Source organism: Acipenser ruthenus, chromosome 5 (genome assembly GCF_902713425.1).
Source record: "Acipenser ruthenus chromosome 5, fAciRut3.2 maternal haplotype, whole genome shotgun sequence".
In the NCBI taxonomy this organism is placed as follows: Eukaryota; Metazoa; Chordata; class Actinopteri; order Acipenseriformes; family Acipenseridae; genus Acipenser; species Acipenser ruthenus.
Genome location: NC_081193.1, coordinates 4710547 through 4734174, shown reverse-complemented (window position 1 = coordinate 4734174; position 23628 = coordinate 4710547). Strand labels below are relative to the sequence as shown.

At 43.1% G+C, this 23628-nt stretch overlaps 1 protein-coding gene across 4 annotated transcripts in view; it reads left to right on the top strand.

Annotated features, from left to right (window-relative positions):
• LOC117402439 (transcription regulator protein BACH2-like) overlaps window positions 1-18194 on the top strand; it is an 87862-nt gene extending 69668 nt beyond the window's left edge. For all 4 annotated transcript variants that reach the window (XM_034003574.3, XM_034003572.3, XM_034003573.2 and 1 more), the window contains 3 exons: window positions 7315-8790; window positions 12584-12790; window positions 14068-18194. In XM_034003574.3, coding sequence (XP_033859465.1) covers window positions 7423-8790; window positions 12584-12790; window positions 14068-14574 — 2082 coding nt within the window. In that variant the 5' untranslated portion in view covers window positions 7315-7422 and the 3' untranslated portion in view covers window positions 14575-18194. The remainder of the gene's footprint in view (window positions 1-7314; window positions 8791-12583; window positions 12791-14067) is intronic.
• Window positions 18195-23628: the final 5434 nt, after the last annotated feature.

Below are 23628 nucleotides of genomic sequence, written 5' to 3'. Positions count from 1 at the left end.
GCGATCGTCTCGTGAGGGTGCCTAGTTTAACTGCCGTGCGCTGTTACGTGTGATGGCTTTTGAATTAAAATGGCATTGCAGTACAGTATTTTACTGTCAAGACTACTACTTTAAGCATCTGTGGCTTACTTATTTTCAGTTGCGATGCAATTCTCAGTTTTTCACTAAGCGTGCAGAGACGCAAAGCTCCACAATCCCCATCCCCCTACCTCCTCCTCACCGCGTCGCAACGCAATCCCCCTCCTCCTCCTCCTCCTCCTCCTCCTCCTCCTCACCGCGGCGCACCGCAATCCCCCTCCTCCTCCTCCCCCCCTCCTCCTCCTCACCGCGGCGCACCGCAATCCCCCTCCTCCTCCTCCTCCTCCTCACCGCGGCGCACCGCAATCCCCCTCCTCCTCCTCCTCACCGCAGCGCACCGCAATCCCCCTCTCCCCCTCCTCCTCCTCACCGCGGCGCACCGCAATCCCCCTCCTCCTCCTCCTCACCGCGGCGCACCGCAATCCCCCTCCTCCTCCTCCTCCTCACCGCGGCGCACCGCAATCCCCCTCCTCCTCCTCCTCACCGCGGCACACCGCAATCCCCCTCCTCCTCCTCCTCCTCCTCCTCCTCACCACGGCGCACCGCAATCCCCCTCCTCCTCCTCCTCACCGCGGCGCACCGCAATCCCCCTCCTCCTCCTCCTCCTCCTCCTCCTCCTCCTCCTCCTCCTCACCGCGGCGCACCGCAATCCCCCTCCTCCTCCTCCTCCTCACCGCGGCGCACCGCAATCCTCCTCCTCCTCCTCCTCCTCCTCACCGCGGTGCACCGCAATCCCCCTCCTCCTCCTCCTCCTCCTCACCGCGGCGCACCGCAATCTCCCTCCTCCTCCTCCTCCTCCTCACCGCGGCGCACCGCAATCCCCCCCCTCCTCCTCCTCACCGCGGCACACCGCAATCCCCCTCCTCCTCCTCCTCACCGCGGCGCACCGCAATCCCCCTCCCCCTCCTCCTCCTCCTCACCGCGGCGCACCGCAATCCCCCCCCTCCTCCTCCTCCTCCTCCTCACCGCGGCGCACCGCAATCCCCCTCCTCCTCCTCACCGCGGCACACCGCAATCCCCCTCCTCCTCCTCACCGCGGCACACCGCAATCCCCCTCCTCCTCCTCACCGCGGCGCACCGCAATCCCCCTCCTCCTCCTCACCGCGGCGCACCGCAATCCCCCTCCCCCTCCTCCTCACCGCGGCGCACCGCAATCCCCCTCCTCCTCCTCCTCCTCCTCACCGCGGCGCACCGCAATCCCCCTCCTCCTCCTCACCGCGGCACACCGCAATCCCCCTCCCCCTCCTCCTCCTCACCGCGGCGCACCGCAATCCCCCTCCTCCTCCTCACCGCGGCGCACCGCAATCCCCCTCCTCCTCCTCACGCGGCGCACCGCAATCCCCCTCCTCCTCCTCACCGCGGCACACCGCAATCCCCCTCCTCCTCCTCCTCCTCCTCACCGCGGCGCACCGCAATCCCCCTCCTCCTCCTCCTCACCGCGGCGCACCGCAATCCCCCTCCCCCTCCTCCTCCTCCTCACCGCGGCGCACCGCAATCCCCCTCCTCCTCCTCCTCCTCCTCCTCACCGCGGCGCACCGCAATCCCCCTCCTCCTCCTCCTCACCGCGGCGCACCGCAATCCCCCTCCTCCTCCTCCTCACCGCGGTGCACCACAATCCCCCTCCTCCTCCTCCTCCTCCTCACCGCGGTGCACCGCAATCCCCCTCCTCCTCCTCACCGCTGCGCACCGCAATCCCCCTCCTCCTCCTCCTCCTCACCACCCCACAATCCCACTCCCTCTACATGCATATCTCACAGTAACACTGCTGTACTCAGTATGTATTCAGTGAATGTGTATTCACGTTATTGAAACACATTTTCAGTAAGAGAAAACACAAAAAAACATACCTGCACAATGCAGTGGCGCACTCACTGTTTGATTACAAACAATGCAGTGTTTCCTGCACCACTGCACGATCCATGCTGCGTACGTGCCAAATCACGCGAGATGTGATCCAATTCAAAAACAGCTTTATTGGTTGTACACGTCATTGCTCTTGATACAGTACTGTATTACATGTAGTCAGTTTGCCTCGAAATTATTCTTTTAAGCGAGTTGCTTGATTCTTACAAGCAGATTATTTTAATTTGGTTTTAATTTTATACACTACAATGTGTTGCCCAGTTTACCCTAACCCTGAGCCCTACATAGAGATATATCTATATACGGCTCTGCCCTAACCCTGAGACCCCTTGCTTACTCTATATCTTGTTAACCCTCAATACATAATCTCCTGCCAGTGGGACCCAACATTATTAATTGTCCAGGAATGCAGAACAAATCATCTTTCTTTTGGAAGTTCATGCGAGTCAGAGTTGCAGTTTTCCCATGCTTTTCACATAATTATACTAAGCATTTACCACAGCTTACCGTGGCTTGCCATGTTTTTGAATATGCTTTACCATTCTGTAACTCTCTGGGCTTTGCCATGCATTCCTACAGCATGCTTTACTGTCTGTTCACTATGCTTTATTACACTTTGTTCTGCTATAAGGGGGTGCTGTTTTAGATACCAGCTGATTTCACTCTTCATGGGTATGAGAAAATAAAGGCTGCTTGTATTGGTTGCCAACAGGCCCATATACATTGATTAATTTCCATTATTCTTATTTTTTATTTTAGCTTTGCTCTTCACATATTTTTTAGAAAACAAAAAAGCACAAACAAAATCTCAACGCGTTTCGACAAATACACTCAATTTTCCACAGGTGATTAATCACCTTGACGTCACAAACCTTCTATTGACAATTAGAACAATCAAAAACAACTGAAAATAATAAAAAGTAATTGGGTACAGAAACGAAAAACAAAAGGCAAAAGACCATACTTTTTTATATTATTTTAAACACTATACCACTAGATATTATTTTACTAAGTTACTTTTTTCTTTTTATTCTGCAACTGGAATGTTTTTTTTTTTTTTTTAATTAAAATGTACAGCTAAAGGATAGTTGGTATTATTTCTCCATATAGTACTTTTGTGTACTCTTCATGGGTAGCCACTGGACCGGTCGTTGAGTGGATTCAGTATATACGATATTCTATATGTAGATGATGTTTCATTTTTACAGGGAGGCTAGTTCTTGAGCCCCACCTATTGTTAGTATAAATGGACTGACCCAAAGTTATGTGTATCTCTTGGTTTAAATGATACTGAACAAGCTGTAAGTGGCAGATGGTATCTCCCTGTCGCACAGCCTCGTAACATAAACACGCATGTCCTGCTGGTCCTCAAGCAGGAGTCTCAGGTGTGGAATTCTAACCAAGAGGTAGCGAATTATAAACCTGTGTAAAGGTGTTCTTAGACCAAATAACATCTTCATATGTGTGCTGTGGAACTGCTGACGAGATCAGAAATCTTATCTCAAAAGGAAAACCCTGTACTTGGCATGTTACTATTATGACCTGCCATCAGTTGACAATGTAGGTCTGCCCTTTTGGCAATTATATTAACAACATTTGCTTTAAGTTGGTACAGGTGTAGGTTAGGGATTTACAGTGGTGCTTCAGTAGTAGTAATTCTAAGTCTTAGCGCTGTCCGGCAAGCTTTGAGTGTTTATACAGTAACTAGGATCTCGTTGCAGTGCATGCATTGTCACGTTTCTAGCAAATAGTGAAAATCAAACAATACCATTTATAAAAATTATATGTGCAATAAAATTGCTATTTAAACAGAAGTTAAAATGTCTTGATATGCTTTGCTGTTAAAAACAAATGACAAAGATAAATCATATTTTCCCATGTTAACAAGAGAGAGGGATGCTTTTGATTGTGAAAATATATACAAAAGTTTGCTTTTCAAAGTCTTTCAAAGAACTGCTTTAGCCGCATACTGTTTTGTTTTTGTCTTGTTATGTCTGTGCCTGGGGGAATTGGTACAAGTTATAGCTATGCCCAGTCTAGCAAATATAATTCTTATATGTTTCCTTTGCTTTTAATTAACCTTCTTCCTCAGTCCAAATACCAAAGAGTGTGGATAAACACTGTTCCTGGTTCATAAGTATGACTGCACTAGTGGTTGTAACAGGAACCCACTGGACTGGACATTGCATACTGTAGTTGAAGACACGAGTTAGCATGCATGGACCGTTTACTAAGTACAGCATGGTTTCATCTGAAAGGGGAAGACTAGAATAAGGCAGTAGCATTGGCCAGAAGTTAAAATCATCAAATACTTTAGAAAAGCTTGGAAAAGCAGGTTGTTTTACAGGCTGTGATTGTAATAGACTTAACAATACTGTCTGGAGGGGTCTGATACCTTGACATGTGAAACTTCTGAAAGTTTAAAACCTGAGGTCCTAGCACTGATGGTTTCAATTGTGTTAGGGTCTAACGTTCTACTTTGAAACTAAATAGGACATTTTGAATCCTGTCTGTATTTTGTGTGGCAGCAATACTATTTTATACTGATACACCTGGCAGAAGATCTGTGTTCTCATGAAATGAATGAGTTGCATTTCTGTTTCTTGTAACAGAAACAGTTTTTATCACAATTTCTTAACAATTTAGACCCCTACTCATTAACATATTAGAGGTTCACAGGTTCACGTCTCCCCTTCAAACTTCAGTCAGCTCTCAAAATAGGAAAGAATAGGAAAGAAAGGGTTTCATTAGCTTTTTAAAACATGCCTCCAAGGATCCAGGAATGTGAAATGTTTTGATATATATATATATATATATATATATATATATATATATATATATATATATATATATATATATAATCTTTTTTTTTTTTTTTTTTTTTTTTTTTTTACTATTTTTCCTTTCATTTCAGCTACTTTTCTAATTTCCTATGAAGTAACTCTATACACAGATCTGAACCGTTCAGACCCATTAGAACAGGCAAAGGCTGTGCGTTCCTGTAAAGCTGGATGTGTCTTCATACTGTACACCCAATTCAGAGCCCATTGTTAGTCAGCAAAATGAAGCTTCACCTCATGGGGGTTGTTGTTTTACAGGAAGTTGTCTGACAGTCACTGCCTCCCTCCTTATTAGTATGCATGACATGGAGGAATATGCTTGATCCCATTTACATTGACTAGCAGTCGCTGAGGCTGATGTAAGGTCTTGGGAGAAGGTTCTATGCCTATTGATTGCACATTTGGCTGCGCTCCTAAACACGATGTGTGAATTTTTATTATCTGTGAAGTGTTATTCATACAGTTTCCTGCCCTGTAATGGTATGGTATCAGTTTGCCAGACGCAGAGCAGTGCAATCTAAAAGCCCAGGAGCTTACATTAGCATAAAATGTCCCAGATCTGTCAGTTTGATTAATTTGTCTCTTTGTCTGTACTCTATACTATAAGTGCTATTAACGGCTGAAACACTTCATGTGTCAATGTCGGTCCTCTAATGACTTGGAATTGGGCCTTATTCTCTCCTTTTCAGTATTATTCATCTCGTTTAGCATTCCTCTCCAGTTTGGATTTCTTTTCCTCTCTCCCCGCTTCGCTCCTTCGTTAGTTTGCTGGTTGTAACACCAGAGTGATCACATACGGTGCCCGGTGCACATGAAGATGTGATCCGAGGGCAGCAGCTGCTGATGCAAGCTGAAAATAGATCCAGTGTACGCTCAGCACTTTTCCCAGCGCTCTTCTATTTATTAGAAGCGTTCTCAACAGAGCAGGACTCGGTTCCTTTTTTAAACAAAATGGCTTTCACCTTCAATGACAATGGACTGCTTTTTGTGATGTTGCATTTGGTTGCTGATCCAGTAGCTATGTGTGTGTGTGTGTTCTGTTTTATGGCATTAGAAAGAAGTATTTAATTTTTTTATGTTCAGATATTTGTTTTTTATTAGTTTTTTTTTTCCAGTAAAGGGAGTAATTGCCTCTTCCAGTTTCTGGATATAATAACTTCTTGCACCCGCAATGGAACTGAACACTGGACACCTGATACTATTGTTTAGAGGGCTAGTAAGAATAGCAGTGTTCTGTGTAACACTTAACAGCAGGGGTTCCTCTCGTAGAAATAAAAGTAAACAGCAATTCAATACAGTATATACGTATATAGCACTATAGCAATCCAAGCAGTGTATTTTCAAGCTACGTTGCTTGCAAGAGGGGTTTTATGAATGCAGCTTGTAAGATGAACATCTGTTTTTTCTGCCCTCTTTTGCTGGATAAAGATCAGACACAGATTTGTTTAACAGATACAGCAGACTTGGCCAGGTCCCCCGATTACATTCCTGTACAGTAGCGTTCACTGTTTATCCAGTCTGTCACTGCTGTTCTATAGCAAGACATTCCTCTTCAGAAGCTGGTTGTTTCTAGTATGTTGGCATTTCTTGTCTTTTATCTGCTGGTTTTACAGTGTATTACAGTGTCCCCCCAGTACGTACATGTCACATGTAAAACAAGCACAGATTAAAGGGAAAGGAGTAGTACATGCAGTAGCTACTGTAGCTCTGCTATTAAAGAAGTCCAGTTGATTATATGATTGGGTGATCAGTTGGCATTTGTCTTAAGGAGACAACAAACAAATGCATGGTATTGTCTTCTCAGTTTGACTAGCAAGCCCCTCTCCCATGACTTCACCAGCTAGTGCCACTGTGTGATTTGAAAAGCTATTGCATTGTATCACGAACTGAAGAGCATCCAGCACAATACATTCATCAGTCTCTGTACATTAAATACCAACATCCCATTCTTCACACACACTTAATGGAAAATAGTAGTTCTGCACCAATCAATTAAATAGATCATGTTTTATGACTAAACTTGAACTACTGTATGTTTTGCCCTTCTCTTCTTCACAAATAGGCTATTCATACGTTAGTGCATTACCGTGTTTGAAGATGATGATGATAGTGCTGGGTCAACAGGTTTGGTCAGAATTAAACTAGACATTAAACACTTGGAAGCTTTGTTCATTTTACATTAAATGCACTTTTATGGTATATAGCACTTTGCAACATGCTCCTACCTCACAGAAGGTAATGCCACATTTTCTAAATGAATGTGACAAACTCTTAATAATTTCAAATAAAATAAAAAACACAGAGCTTACAATGTGAATAGATTGCACCCACCTTGGCAGCATGGTGCTGTGCTAGGTTTTATTTACCCGTGTATATAATGTTCTGTGCTGACCTGATAAAAGATTAACTGATACTTTACAGTGTTTGTTTTTGGACATTAGAACTGTCAGGTTATCTCACCACACTCAAAAAGTTCCAAACAATAGCACTGCTGATGGTAATGCTGGCAATTTCCCTCTTTTCTTTTTTGCAGGTCACTGCCAGGGGATTCGGCCCATTGTTGCAGTTTGCCTACACTGCTAAGCTGTTACTCAGCAGAGAAAACATCCAAGAGGTCATCCACTGTGCAGAATTCCTGCGCATGCACAACCTGGAAGACTCCTGCTTTCGCTTCCTGGAAGCCCAGCTCCTGAGCGAGGAGGATGGCCTGCTCCTTTGCCGCCAGGTAGCGTCTTACCCCCGATCCCAGGAAGATGAGAACTCGGAGGAGGAGGATGAGAGCATGCAGTCCGAGACCACCAAGACCAGCAGACAGCTGGAACAGGAAGCCATTGCTGTGCCGATTCCCGACGTGTTCCAGGATGGCAGGGCAGACTTTGAGAAACACAGGACATCGGACCTCCCGCGCTGCCCCAAGTACAGGAAGTATCAGCTGGCTTGCACCAAGCACAATAACGATGTATCACACACCAGTACCTCAGGTTTTCCAAGCACATTCAAGGAAATGAGCTCCAGCAGCAGCAGCAGCAGTGCCCCCCATAGCCAGGGACTGATCAAAAACGAACCTCGCGCAGAGGAGGAGAGCATCTCACTGTGTCTGTCAGGGGACGAGCAGGAGAAAGAGAAAGACGGCGTGGCAGATATGGAACTGGACGGAAAGCAGCGCAGCCCCCTGTACGTGGACAGGCCTAAAAGCAAGCCCTCAACGTGTTTGAGGTCTTTTTTAAAAAAAGGGACCGATCTGTTGGGTTTGCCCAGCACACCGCAGCAGCTTTTTACCAACAGACCAGCCTGTCCCCAGGAAAAAGTAGAAACTCAGGGTGACCACAAAACTGACTATGGGACGTACTCTGGGGATATGGGGCTCTCCGTGGCGTCTCAGAAAGAGTTTGCGGGTTTCCAAGTGGGATTACCGTTAAGGACGCTCTCGTGTGACGGAGTATGCAAGCAGGAATCGGAGCTGGACCGAAGGAGCGTCATTTTTTCCTCAGTTACGGACGACCTACAGGAAACTCCGGCGCATTCGTACCCTGGAGGGAACTCCTTGGATACAGAACTATCAGAACACATGCCAAAGGGTCTGTGGGCCGGTGCTAGCCAGTCCCTTCCGTGCTCACAGACCTACTCACCCAGCGGACTTCCCTCCGAGGCCATGGTGCAATATAGGCCTCGGCCCAACACCAGCTGCCCAGTGCCAATCAAGGTGTGTCCCCGTTCCCCTCCCTCGGAAACGAGGACCAGGACTTCTAGTTCCTGCTCTTCCTACTCCTACGCAGAAGACGGAAGTGGAGGGTCCCCTTGTAGTTTACCACAGTTTGAATTTTCCACCTCTCCCCGGTGTCTTGCTACCGATCAACAAGAGCAAGGTATGGTGGGTGAGGCCATGTATAACCAGGTCAGGCCCAAGATTAAATGTGAGCAGTCATACGGCACCAATTCCAGTGACGAGTCTGGCTCGTTCTCAGAAGGAGACAGCGAGTCGTGCCCTGCTCAAGAACGAGGGCAGGAGGTAAGTGGAGAATGTTTGTTTATTGCAGAGACAGACTGGCATGCCTTTATATTTTACTTTATCAAATTTAGAAAAACATACAATGAAACAGTTTCAAGCGCAGTAGGAGAGATGTGTTGAAGGCTTATGTGAGGAGTCATGTACTGTATGAGGACTAGCATCTGGTATCGGAGGAACTTTATTGAGTTGTATTAAGCGCAAAATAATTCACCTGCAATATAGAGATATATGGGAAAGTTGTTGTTCAGATGTAACCATCTTAATTGCAGAAGTACATACATTGTATTGTTTATTGAATACGTCCAGTCTAGTAACATCAGGCACGATTGCATAATGGAAAGACATATCATACAGTAATTGAAACCATTCACCCTTTCTGCTATCCGTGCTATTTGTGCTGGTACAAATTACCTCTCACTCTCTGTATACAGAATGTTTTGTTTTTTTAATTATGCTTGAAAAGGAACGCTTAGATAATTACTGTGCTTTAATAGTAAAGGGCTTTGATTAAATCCCAATCAATAACCTGCTACTTCATCCTTTCTGAACGGATGTAAAAAGGAACAGTGCAAGTGTTGACACACTCTCCCAAACAGAGCGAACGCCAAGCCTGCCTCATAGTGCAGGTTTAACAATGAATCCAGGGGAGGAAGGAAGCTGTTCAACTGCTGACTAAAATCAGAAGGCAACAGTCATTCGAGGCAGTACCAATGGCTGCTCGGCTGTATTGTAACAAGGTCACAGGTTACAGTGCCAGTTTGTGAGCCAGCTCCTTTATAATTAAATACAGAATATTACCTTTCAAACCCCACAGCACGTTACACTATTCTTTTTCATTTTGACTAATAGTAATAAAATGTATTGTCATTCAAAGTTTTTGTATTTTAAAGCACATAGATTTGTTGCTTAATTAAGTACAGTATAGTGCCGGTAGAATATTTCATTTGAATAATTCTCAATGAAACAATAGCATGCGTGTCAGGTAATATTTAGTAATACGGCGAATATTAAGAAATATGTGAATCTGTTACTTGCACAGGAAGTGAGATGTCCAGAACGTCAGCTCCATCGCAAGCTGAACTAGTATTTTCTATTCTCGGTATGATAAATTGCGGTCTCAGTATTAATAAGCAGAACACATATGGTAGAGCTGAAAACCACATGAAATCGAGTTTCAGATCTTTGTTTCTGGAAGCCTTTTAGGATCTGTGTTTCTGTGATGCTGCTGGAATACACTGAATGTATCTAATTTGGCCGAGCCCAGTGTATTCTCTGACAGTATAAACTGAGGAGAGAGTTCTGAGGAGTTTAAATACACTAATCTTGGGGGCATCTGTATAATTGTTAACTGTGGTTATAATTTAAAATGGATCATGCATGCTTTCATTGTCACCTGATTTTACCTTCTGTTTTTGTAAAAAAAAAAAAAAACAGTACTATTTCAGCACAACAGTCTGTATTTGCCTTTTTTTTAACAGACACAATTCCCTCTTTGAATCGTGTTTTTATTTTGTTTGTTTGTTTTAGTGGTTTGTTACAGTAACTACATTACACACCCCATACATTTAAAAACCTGCATTTACAGATTCACTGTCCCATCCTAAGAGAAAACTTACAAAAGGTCACCCACTGTGCAGAAATCCTTCTCCATAACCCACTGACCATGAGCATTTACATACAGGGTTATTTTCCATGGGGGTGTGGGTTCTTTGTCTCTCTTAACAGCTCTGCATTTACAAAACAAATAATAAAATGTAGGTGTATGTATTTTAGTTACAAATACTGTCTAATATCCTACAGGTCCTTTCATTTAGTTTCATTTCATGAAATATCCCTGTTCTTCTTAAATGGTCATAGTATATCTGTCACATTCACTATATTCAGAAGAACAACAAATATGACCAAGCTTTGCTTTACTATTGCCACTTGTCAAAACAAATAAGAGGCAAAGCATGTTTGAGAAGCTCTCTGTGAGCTCCAGAGGTTCTCGTTTGGTATAGTGTTTCGTTACAAAGCTGTTCAGGAGCCACAGTTTCACTGGTGAATGAGGTGTGCAATGGGTGCAGTGCACTCCAGTAATCTGATCCCATTATTTAATGACAGGGCAGCACAGTGCCACAGTGCCACAGCCACACTGACCTACTTAATGTGTAAACTGGAAGAACTTTCAAGCGGCTGCAGACACTGTTTGAATAGCAGGAGCAAGACAAACAATGATCTGGTTTTGTTTTCATGTGTCATGAGCACTGTCATGCTGCTTGTAAGGCACCGTGTTTGTATTTATTTATTTATTTAGTTAGTTTTGATGTTTTATTTCTCTTTGCCATAATGAACCCAGTTTCAGAATGATTGATTGGCATTTCAGGCACAATTTTTCATCATAACTTTATTGCTGAGCTAGTTTTTGTATAGTTTCAGTATATCACTGTGTCTCACTACTGTACATCACCAATGTTACAGACTACAATATTACAGAGATGTCATTTACAAGAATAAAAAACTAAAACAAATAAAATATCCACTTCTACATTATTATTATTATTATTATTATTATTATTATTATTATTATTATTATTATTATTATTATTATTATTATTAATAATAATAAACATGTGAACATGTTATTATAGTGATACTGATCAAATTGATATTACCCTACTTCTTCAATAACTTTCCTTAACTGCATCAAAACAATTTAAACATGTGTTTACTTATCTTACCAATACCTTAAGGTAGTTGTCCGTATTACAGCAGATCATGTCAGTACTCTGTACCTGTGGGTAATTGTTCCTCTGCTCCAAGCTGAGCACTTTGCTGGCAGACCTTTTCCTTTTCTCTGCAATCCACTATTTTACCAAGGCAATTAGCATCAGCGTCACTGTAGACTGCAGTGTCAGTGGCTGTGCTTCAGCGAGTGACAGTAGAATGCTTTTCCGGGTCTTCTAAATGTGGGAGCCAGCTGATACTAAATCACTTGTATAGTCATGCCTTCTAGTAATCCTGTGACATGTTTTATTGAGATGGCGGTAAATAACACTCTCCTGATTTAATTTAACCAGGCATGCTATCTGCTGGTGTTGTTACTCCCCCCTGTACTGCAGTAATGCAGATGGTTAAAAGATGACTTGTATTTTACTGATGGATGTGTAATATGCCCAGGGCATGATTGCTCAATATACAGTACTATGGTCATTCTCAGGCACACTACTGTATTTTCATTTTGAGTCTCTTCTCACATGCTGGTAATGTAATGATGGTGCCATCTTCTGGCAGCAGGCAGTATTACAGTGGTACTCATTCATTATTCTGTGCTCTGCATTCTTGCATGTGAATTTGTTCTAAAAAAAAAAAAAAAAAAAAAGATCCCTGACATGTCTTCCATAATACATACAGTAAGCTGCCTTAGTTTCAGTCACAATAGGAAAGACAGCATCTGACAGTTTCTGATACATTGCTGATATTTGGTGCTTGAGTAGCAGGTACAGTACTTCTGTATCCAAGTCTGCACAAATTACTAAAGGAATGAGAAATGTTCATGTATCTCTCCAGAACTATTTGTAACTAGCAGCGTCCAATCAGTTCTGGATACCCGTGGTGACCCTGTTCCATTTTTTAAACAAGACTTTCGTTTTTTACCCTAAACAGCAGTAGGCCACAGACATCCCTGTTTACCAAAGTGTTTATTGTGTCAAAGTTTCAGTCAGTTTGTTCACTCATACATTTGTACACGATAATTTAAATCCAAACAAATGTATTTTTGGGATCTTAACTGACTTTTTTTCATATCTTTCAGGTCAAGCTTCCTTTCCCAGTGGATCAAATCACAGAACTTCCAAGGAATGACTTCCAAATGATGATAAAAATGCACAAACTAACCTCGGAGCAGCTGGAGTTCATTCACGATATCCGACGGAGGAGTAAGAACCGCATCGCAGCTCAGCGCTGTCGGAAAAGGAAACTGGACTGCATTCAGAATCTCGAATGTGAGATCCACAAATTGGTATGTCAACACCAAACAGGTCGTGTCATGGGAATCAGAAAGAGGCGGGTGCTATTGAGCCAATACAGAATCTGCAGTAAATAGGGTGAAGTTATAAGGAGAGGAAATCAGATCAACTGCAATTATGACCTATTCCCAGCCATAGATGTTAAATAATACCCATATGTGATTGGCAACAGCAGTTGCATTAACAAGTAATGTTAAAAACAAATAAGAATTTGGCTCGGTGAGCTTGTCCCTTGTTAGCACGCTCTCCTGAGGATAGCCTTAATCACGCACAATACATCTTCATACGTCATGAATTAGGTCCAGCGGCGCGCAGAAAAAAAAACGAAAAAAAAAACGCATTTGACTTTCTCTTCAAGGGAATTACCTTGAAACATTAATAACACAATTCAAGTACTAGGTTAAAAAATACTATAATGCATTAACATATTATATTCCAAAGCGAATGTATTTCATAATCATTTCAAACAAAAGCTGATTGACTGCTGCAGAGGGATACATAGATTTCTGTGAATTCTGTTGATCACCAAAGGCAGTGGTGAGTACCTTATCTAGGTCTGCAGATCCTCATGTCATATGTTATGTTGAACACCAAACTATAATTAAAATCCACCCCCCCTACCCACCCACCCATCCACGGTTCTCTTTGAATTCTAGTTTCTGCTGGTGTGCTGTTTCTATGATTTGACAGATTTACTTTGTTGAAGTAAGCAATGACGCATGATTTGGTGTGTGGTAAGACCCTCCAAGTGGTAAGATATGTCTTACCACACACCTTGGAGCCGTTTTTTGCTTTTCGATACTGAACTTTATATTGTTATACTGCAGTTTGAATGTATTGTTTTTCTATAGCTGATGACCCAGGCACGCTTTGATCTTCACAGGTGATGAGTCCCTAGCCGAGCAGTAAGACAATTCTTACTGCACGTTCCTGTGATTTTGTTTAGCCAATCAGACCATTTAATTTATCCTAGACATTTTGTAACGTGTACAGGAACACAGTATAAGTATAGAATCTCACTGTGATTACAATGAGTTGTATCAGTGTCTTTATAAAGGTAATCACACTGGTTCTGAAAGCTGCTCAGCCTAACAAATCCCTTTGTCCGTACACAGTCTAAAACTCTAGGAAACTACAGTAAGTCAAGTAGACAAAAGGTTATGCCTCATGCCTTCGTCAGTGTTATAAACCTGTATAAACAGGTACCACAAATCAATTGCTGTTTTGAGAGAACTTCATTAAACTAAAGAATCCTATTGTGTATTGTCAGGTCTGTGAGAAAGACAAGCTGCTGACGGAGAGGAACCAGCTGAAAGTCTGCATGGGAGAGCTGTGGGAGAACTTTTCATGTCTTTCCCAGGAGGTGTGCCGGGACGTGCAGCTCAGCTCAGAGCAGATCCAGTCCCTGCAGAGGTACTGCCCAGTCCTCAGGCCAGTGGATCAAACAGGCGCCACCGCCACAGCCAGCATCAACCCATCTTCTTCCAAATCCCCCTCACTGGGCTCGGAACAAAGCTTCATGAATTCTCAGTGCACCGGGGAAAACATGCAGTGCTGCACAGAACCAAGCCCCGCTCAACTTGGGGCCGAGTGGTTACCTGGCAACGGATCAGAAAGCTGCATAGGAGGAGTCCCACTTGGTGAACACGACCCGGGTGTTTATCTAGAAAGGGGATCTTCCCTTGAACAGTGTAATCAGACAGTCACTGTGGACTTCTGCCAGGAAATGACTGACAAATGTACAACTGATGAACAGCCTCGGAAAGACTGTACCTAGTAACCGTGGACTTTTTGTCTCCTCCCCCCCCCTCCATGCCTGGTAGGTCAGTCCAGTTGTGTCGGTCAGCTTCTGCCAGTGTTCATTGGGACTTTCTTTTAAGAAAAAAGGTTGACACTACAGTTGTCTTAACAGCAGCAATACTGTTCTCCAGGTATTCTCTCCTTAGCATAAAAATGGGACTTTAATCTTTACTATGGTGCTACATGCAAGGAACTCAGCAGTGGCAACACTGTTTTTACATATTAGAAATTCATTCACAACAGGGATGGGCAGATAACATCTCAGATTTAAAAACCTCTAAGGACCTAGCAGCAGTTCTACTTGTGTTCTATCTCTCTCTCTCCCTTTTCTCTCTCTTTCCCTCCGTGGCCCATGTCACGCCGATGCAAACTCAGGAAATTGTTCTGAATGTTCAATATTGTTCATAAGATAAATGACAGTTTCTGGAGGCAGATCAAGAGTTTCATACAGCAGCTAGACTGCACATGTTCATATGCAAGAATCTCTTCTGCATCTCTCGTTTGTAGCATTTCTGCAACTGGAACCCTTCTCGTGTCTTGCTACAGAACTTTGAATTCAAACATTCCTCTTTTGCCTTTTACAATGCTAAAATGAAGAGAAAAAAATGGGTTTGATAAGCAGTCAGTATTTCGGTTTCCACACATCAGCAATGTCATTTTTTTGGACATATTTATAAAATATTAGAATGCTTGTTTGGCACAAAGTTTAATGTATATATGTGTGGCACTGCCATTGGGTGCCATTTGAGCATGGTGACTTTGGTTATGTAAAGACAGGAGAAATAACAAGCTATTTAAAAAGAGAGGGTGAGTTTTTGGCCATGTTTTTCATCGGTGTAACATTATTCAGTGTTCCTTTTATTTGTTATTGCAAACAGTTGGAGCTTTGGTATAAACGTATTATAAGCTATGCTGCAGTATTATCAGAAGTATACTTCTCTTCTTACTTTTGTAAGTCTTATCAGCTCCTGTAGAAATCTTAGCACTTTTTTATCAAATGCTCTGAGCACTCAACGTGCAAATTCAGCTCTCCAGAATGGAGTATTTTCTTATCTAGAGTTGTGAAGCCCTGCAAAAATGGGAAAGAATGCACTTCATTTGGCACTTATAAAGATTGCTCCCCCTGGTGGTAACAAAATAGATTTGTTTTCCTTGTAAACTGCATTATATGCTTATGCTCCCCAAATGTATTGAAATTTGGAAAGAATTTGTGGTTAACGAAGAAACGATCATACTTGTAGCGATGCCTGAGATTATCTGGTTAAGAATCAGTATTTTGAACTCCCAATCTAATTGGAAACTATTATAAAGGAAAACAAAAAACATTAATTGCATCTGGTCTATTGCATCTGATTCTTAAATTTATGAAAAGATCATATAGAGACTGATTAGCTGTTCATCTAAAATGGAAGCTCCTGGTTATAATGTTGAATAATGTAGTTCTGTGTAGTTAGAGAATGTCTGATACTCATTTACCTGTGTTAGCAAACTTTCATTTGAGTCCACAACACAAGTTCTCCAGCTGGTTTTTGTTTGTTTTGTTTTATTCAGGAAACAACAACACAAAACAAAAATACAAACTAAGCACATCTGGTATTTTTATCGTCTTCAGTATTATATAAAATAAAAAAATTGGTTTCCACAAGTTAAACCTGACACAGATGTAGAATTAAGAGCCATAAAATCCAGCATGTCATGACTTAATAATCATTAAACTGGAAATACAAAGCTTTGTATGTTAGACAGGATGTCACTAAGGGAAACGTAGGGTTAACATTAAATACATTTTATATATATATATATGAATCATAAATAATTGTTTTCCTGCTTATCTGGATCATGAAGAACATTCAGTGAACCCCTGATCCTTGTAAAGATCTAATTGCAAAGCATAGGAGATGGTTTATTTACATTTCCAGAAAGCTTTTGACAAAGTCCCACATAAAAGATGAATCCTCAAACTGAACGCAGTAGGGATTCAAGGAAATGCATGCACATGGATTAGGGAGTGGTTAACATGTAGAAAACAGAAAGTACTGATTAGAGGAGAAACCTCAAAATGGAGCTGGGTAACCAGTGGTGTACCACAGGGATCAGTATTAGGTCCTCTACTATTCCTAATCTACATTAATGATTTAGATTCTGGTATAGTAACCAAACTTGTTAAATTTGCAGACAACACAAAAATAGGAGGAGTGGCAAACACTGTTGCAGCAGCAAAGGCCATTCAAAATGATCTAGACAGCATTCAGAACTGGGCAGACACATGGCAAATTACATTTAATAGAGAAAAGTGTAAAAATCATATGGGAGATACTGAAATTGAAGAAGGAATCTATGAAAAATACCTAGGAGTTTATGTTGACTCAGAAATGTCTTCATCTAGACAATGTGGGGAAGCTATAAAAAAGGCCAACAAGATGCTCGGATATATAGTGAAAAGTGTTGAATTTAAATCAAGGGAAGTAATGTTAAAACTTTACAATGCATTAGTAAGACCTCACCTAGAATATTGTGATCGGTTCTGGGCACCTCGTTACAAAAAGGATATTGCTGTTCTAGAAAGAGTGCAAAGAGCGACCAGAATTAACCCGGGTTTAAAAGGCTTGTTGTATGCAGACAGGCTAAAAGAATTGAATCTATTCAGTCTTGAACAAAGAAGACTACGCTGTGATCTGATTCGAGCAATCAAAATTCTAAAAGGTATTGACAATGTCGACCCAGGGGACTTTTTCAACCTGAAAAAAGAAACAAGGACCAGGGGTCACAAATGAAGATTAGATAAAGGGGCATTCAGAACAGAAAATAGGAGGCACTTTTTTACACAGAGAATTGTGAGGGTCTGGAACCAACTCCCCAGTAATGTTGTTGAAGCTGACACCCTGGGATCCTTCAAGAAGCTGCTTGATCAGATTCTGGAATCAATAAGCTACTAACAACCAAACGATTAAGATGGGCCAAGTGGCTTCCTCTCGTTTGTAAACTTTCTTATGTTCTTAGAACATTCAGTGAACCCCTGATCCTTGTAAAGATCTAACTGAAAGACTGGCTTGTGTCTTATGGTTCATTCCAATGGTTGTTCAACCACAACTACTCATCCCTTTTACAGCAGCTATAACATGTGAACCTGGCATTCATGTACGACAGGCAACCATTTTCAAGGACTCTGAACCACTGCTGACACAGCTCTGAACCATTGCTCACACAGCTCTGCTCACACAGCTCTGCCTCACACAGCACAGCTCACACAGCTTTGAACCACTGCTCACACAGCACTGCTCACACAGCTCTGAACCACTGCTCACACAGCTCTGAACCACTGCTCACACAGCACTGCTCACAGCTCTGCCTCACACAGCACTGCTCACACAGCTCTGAACCACTGCTCACACAGATCTGCTCACACAGCACTGCTTACATAGCTCTGAACCACTTCTCACACAGCTCTGCTCACAGCTCTGCTCACACAGCTCTGCCTCACACAGCACTGATCACACAACATTGCTCACACAGCAGCACAGCTCACACAGCTCTGCACCACAGCACTGCTCACACAGCTCTTCACCACACAGCTCTGCTCACACAGCTCTGAACCACTTCTCACACAGCTCTGAACCACACAGCACTGGTCACACAGCTCTGCTCACAGCTCTCAACCACTGCTCACACAGCTCTGAACCACTGCTCACACAGCACTGCTCACACAGCTCTGAACCACACAGCACTGGTCACACAGCTCTGCTCACAGCTCTGAACCACTTCTCACACAGCACTGCTCACACAGCTCTGAACCACACAGCTCTGCTCACAGCTCTCAACCACTGCTCACACAGCTCTGAACCACTGCTCACGCAGCTCTGCTCACACAGCACTGCTCACACAGCTCTGAACCACTGCTCACAGCTCTGCTCACACAGCTCTGAACCACTGCTCACAGAGCTCTTAACCACTGCTCACACAGCACTGCTCACACAGTTCTGCCTCACACAGCTCTGCTCACACAGCTCTGCTCCACTGCTCACACAGCTCTGAACCACTGCTCACAAAGCTCTGCTCACACAGCTCTGAACCACTGCTCACACAGCACTGCCTCACACAGCTCTGAACCACTGCTCACACAGCTCTGAACCACTGCTCACACAGCACTGCCTCACACAGCTCTGAACCACTGCTCACACAGCTCTGAAACCACTGCTCACACAGCACTGCCTCACACAGCTCTGAACCACTGCTCACACAGCTCTGAACCACTGCTCACACAGCTCTGGACCACACAGCACTGCTCACACAGCTCTGAACCACACAGCACTGCTCACACAGCTCTGAACCACTGCTCACACAGCTCTGCCTCACACAGCACTGCCTACACAGCTCTGAACCACTGCTCACACAGCACTGCTCATAGCTCTGCCTCACACAGCACTGCTCACATAGCTCTGAACCACACAGCACTGCTCACACAGCTCTGAACCACACAGCACTGCTCACACAGCACTCCCCCACACAGCACTGCCTACACAGCTCTGAACCACTGCTCACACAGCTCTGCCTCACACAGCACTATTCACACAGCTCTGCTCCACTGCTCACACAGCTCTGAACCACTGCTCACAAAGCTCTGCTCACACAGCTCTGAACCACTGCTCACACAGCACTGCCTCACACAGCTCTGAACCACTGCTCACAGAGCTCTTAACCACTGCTCACACAGCACTGCTCACACAGTTCTGCCTCACACAGCTCTGCTCACACAGCTCTGCTCCACTGCTCACACAGCTCTGAACCACTGCTCACAAAGCTCTGCTCACACAGCTCTGAACCACTGCTCACACAGCACTGCCTCACACAGCTCTGAACCACTGCTCACACAGCTCTGAACCACTGCTCACACAGCACTGCCTCACACAGCTCTGAACCACTGCTCACACAGCTCTGAAACCACTGCTCACACAGCACTGCCTCACACAGCTCTGAACCACTGCTCACACAGCTCTGAACCACTGCTCACACAGCTCTGGACCACACAGCACTGCTCACACAGCTCTGAACCACACAGCACTGCTCACACAGCTCTGCCTCACACAGCACTGCCTACACAGCTCTGAACCACTGCTCACACAGCACTGCTCATAGCTCTGCCTCACACAGCACTGCTCACATAGCTCTGAACCACACAGCTCTGAACCACACAGCACTGCTCACACAGCACTGCCCCACACAGCACTGCCTACACAGCTCTGAACCACTGCTCACACAGCTCTGCCTCACACAGCACTATTCACACAGCTCTGAACCACTGCTCACAGCACTGCTCACACAGCTCTGAACCACTGCTCACACAGCTCTGAACCACTGCTCTGCTTTTGTTAAGCTTCAGGGTTTCTACAGTTATTAGTGATGAGTTTGTGGAATTGTTTTATTCTTTGTTTTTCATTGACATAAATGCATATGTTTGTGATTTACTGAACTGTATTGCAAACCAACAAAACAAACTTATCAGGTAATAAAAAGGGAGACTAGAACGAGGTGGGAGATCAGCTATAAGGCTGAACGGGGGGTCATTATTGATCCTTTGTTGATCATCAGTACAATAATAAGATTAAAAAAAAGCTCTGATTGGGCTTCGGTTTTATAAGACAATGAACGTTTTTGAACCTGCATTGCAAAACCATAAGCTATAGATGTATTATTTGCATAGCAATGAGTGTGTAGAATGGGTCTGGCTTGTATTTGATCACTTAAATTGCTTTCCTCTGCTTTAATTTTATGAAACAGCACCGAGAGAAACAAGTGGCTGCATGAACCCAGTTAGCCAGCTTTAATAATCAGAATGCTTTTGAACCTTCCTGCCACCAGGTAGACTCCTGACAAATCTGTACTGTATAGATCAACCCAAAAGCAGGGTGGAGTCCACAGTGCGAAGTGATGTTACTTCCAAAGGGAGCCTCTGCTTGCTGAATTAAGAAAGGGGTTTATCCGGTGAATTTAAACCCTGCCTGGGATCTATGTATTGCCCTTCATGACAGGTTTGTGCTGTGCCACTGCTTATATCCTTGTCTCATATAAAGCTGTTTCTATTTTTCAAGTAGTAATCTATATGGTATCGACAAGCCTGTATGTTGTCTCAGGGTGCCTTGAGTATAAGGTTTCAATCCAGCGTGACTGTGGAACAGACAATGTTTTGCTGTTTGTTTTGTTTTTAACTGTTTGACGCTTTTATATTTCATGTTACTCCTTTAATTTGATCCTTTCTCAAATAAGCAGTATTGTTAAAGTCTGAGTTCGGAGATTAGTACAAAAGTAAAACCCACACAAAGGGCTATGTGATGCATTCTTTGAATGACTGGTGTGAAAAAACGTTAATTGAGTTTCATTTTGTTAAGCCTGTTTGCCAAATTACACAGAAAGGCTGTTTCTATCTATCTATCTATCTATCTATACAGACGTGCTCAAATTTGTTGGTACCCCTCCACAAAAAACGAAGAATGCACAATTTTCTCTGAAATAACTTGAAACTGACAAAAGTAATTGGCATCCACCATTGTTTATGCCGTATTTAATAGAAATCAGACTTTGCTTTTGATTTTTTATTCAACATAATATTGTAAATAATAAAACAAATGAAAATGGCATGGACAAAAATGATGGGACCGCTAACCTAATATTTTGTTGCACAACCGTTAGAGGCAATCACTGCAATCAAACATTTTCTGTAGCTCTCAATGAGACTTCTGCACCTGTTAACAGATAGTTTGGCCCACTCTTCCTGAGCAAACTGCTCCAGCTGTCTCAGGTTTGATGGGTGCCTTCTCCAGACTGCAAGTTTCAGCTCTTTCCATAGATGTTCGATAGGATTCAGATCAGGACTCATAGAAGGCCACTTCAGAATAGTCCAATGTTTTGTTCTTATCCATTCTTGGGTGCTTTTAGCTGTGTGTTTTGGGTCATTATCCTGTTGGAGGACCCATGACCTGCGACTGAGACAGAGCTTTCTGACACTGGGCAGTACGTTTCGCTCCAGAATGCCTTGATAGTCTTGAGATTTCATTGTGCCCTGCACAGATTCAAGGCACCCTGTGCCAGGCGCAGCAAAGCAGCCCCAAAACATAACCGAGCCTCCTCCATGTTTCACTGTAGGTATGGTGTTCTTTTCTTTGAAAGCTTCATTTTTTCATCTGTGAACATAGAGCTGATGTGACTTGCCAAAAAGCTCCAGTTTTGACTCATCTGTCCAAAGGACATTCTCCCAGAAGGATTGTGGCTTGTCAATATGCAGTTTAGCAAATTCCAGTCTGGCTTTTTTATGTTTTTCTGTCAAAAGTGGAGTCCTCCTGGGTCTTCTTCCATGGAGCCCACTTTCGCTCAAAAAGCGACGGATGGTGCGATCAGAAACTGACGTACCTTCACCTTGGAGTTCAGCTTGTATCTCTTTGGCAGTTATCCTTGGTTCTTTTGCTACCATTCGCACTATCCTTCTGTTCAATCTGGGGTCGATTTTCCTCTTGCGGCCGCACCCAGGGAGGTTGGCTCCATGGACCTTAAACTTCTTAATAGTATTTGCAACTGTTGTCACAGGAACATCAAGCTGCTTGGCGATGGTCTTGTAGCCTTTACCATGCTCGTCTATTATTTTCTTTCTGATCTCAGACAACTCTCTCCTTTGCTTTCTCTAGTCCATGTTCAGTGTGGTGCACACAATGATACCAAACAGCACAGTGACTACTTTTCTCCATTTAAATAGGCTGAATGACTGATTACAAGATTGGAGACATGTGTGATACTAATTAAAGAAACTAATTAGTTTGAAATATCACTATAATCCAATTATTTATGATCTTTTCTAAGGGGTACCAACAAATGTGTCCAGGCCATTTTAGAATATCTTTGTAGAATAAGCAATAATTCATCTCTTTTCACAGCTTCTTTGCTTTATTCTATGACATACCAAAGGCATGCAAGTATACATGACAAAATAGCTTTTAATTTAATCACTTTTCAGGAGGAATGAAGCATTATTTCAATGAGCTGTAAGGGTACCAACAAATTTGAGCACGTCTGTGTATATATATATATATATATGAACTACCAAAACAAATTGCAACCTTGAAGTAATTCACTAAACTCAACGCTGCTTATGAAGTGGGCTGATGTTAAGAGATTTAGTTTTTTTATAATGTGCAGCAAAATCCAGAATTGAGAAGCAAGCTGGCAAATTGCAATTGCAGGGCGAGTCACATTTGCTAGCTCGCATGTTGCTAAGGCTGCTTATCAAGTCAGCATTTCCACTGGCTTTATTAGGAGCATTCGGATTGCCGGAATCTGGTTGCTAAACTTTATACCAGTGTCCTCTCTTGGAAGACAAAACACCAGAGGTGATGTGAAAGGGAAATGTGTGTCCTGTGTCTAAGGTGTGACATTTCTGTGGGAATTTGGGATTCTCCATGTAAGACTATAAGAGGCCTCTTTGTAGTTATTTCCATGTGTTCCACAGCCTGGCTTGACACCTGTTTGTTTCATTTGGATACAAGTGGCACCTCCAATCTTTGCCTTACAGTTTTCAGAGGCCATATTCATAACAGGGTGAAATCAGTGTGCAGGGGCTCCCAAGCCCCGCCCCAGCTCAGCAGTATGGACTTTTTCACACTTATCTACCTGTAAAATCCTTCATACCTCTCATAACTGGTCAATGACTGTATCAGATTGCACCAGGTGTTTTTCTACATGCTTTTTACACAGATTCTATGGGATTAATGTATTAGTAAAATTTGGTGCATCATTTTTTAATGTATTAGTTCTAGGCTTGTAGTCTCCAAGGGTGGTTTGTTTTTTTTTCTTTCTAGAAGAGTGTTTTGTGTTTATATATGGTCAGTATGAGATAGCTGTTAATGCTTATTCTGTTACTAGGAATTTGTACTTTTGTTTTTTTTTTCTAAATGCTATGACCCCAATGGATTTAAATACTTCTTGTACTCGATGTAAATACAGTGTTGTGCAGAAGAAAATCCCCTTTTCATTCACTTAATTGCTAGTG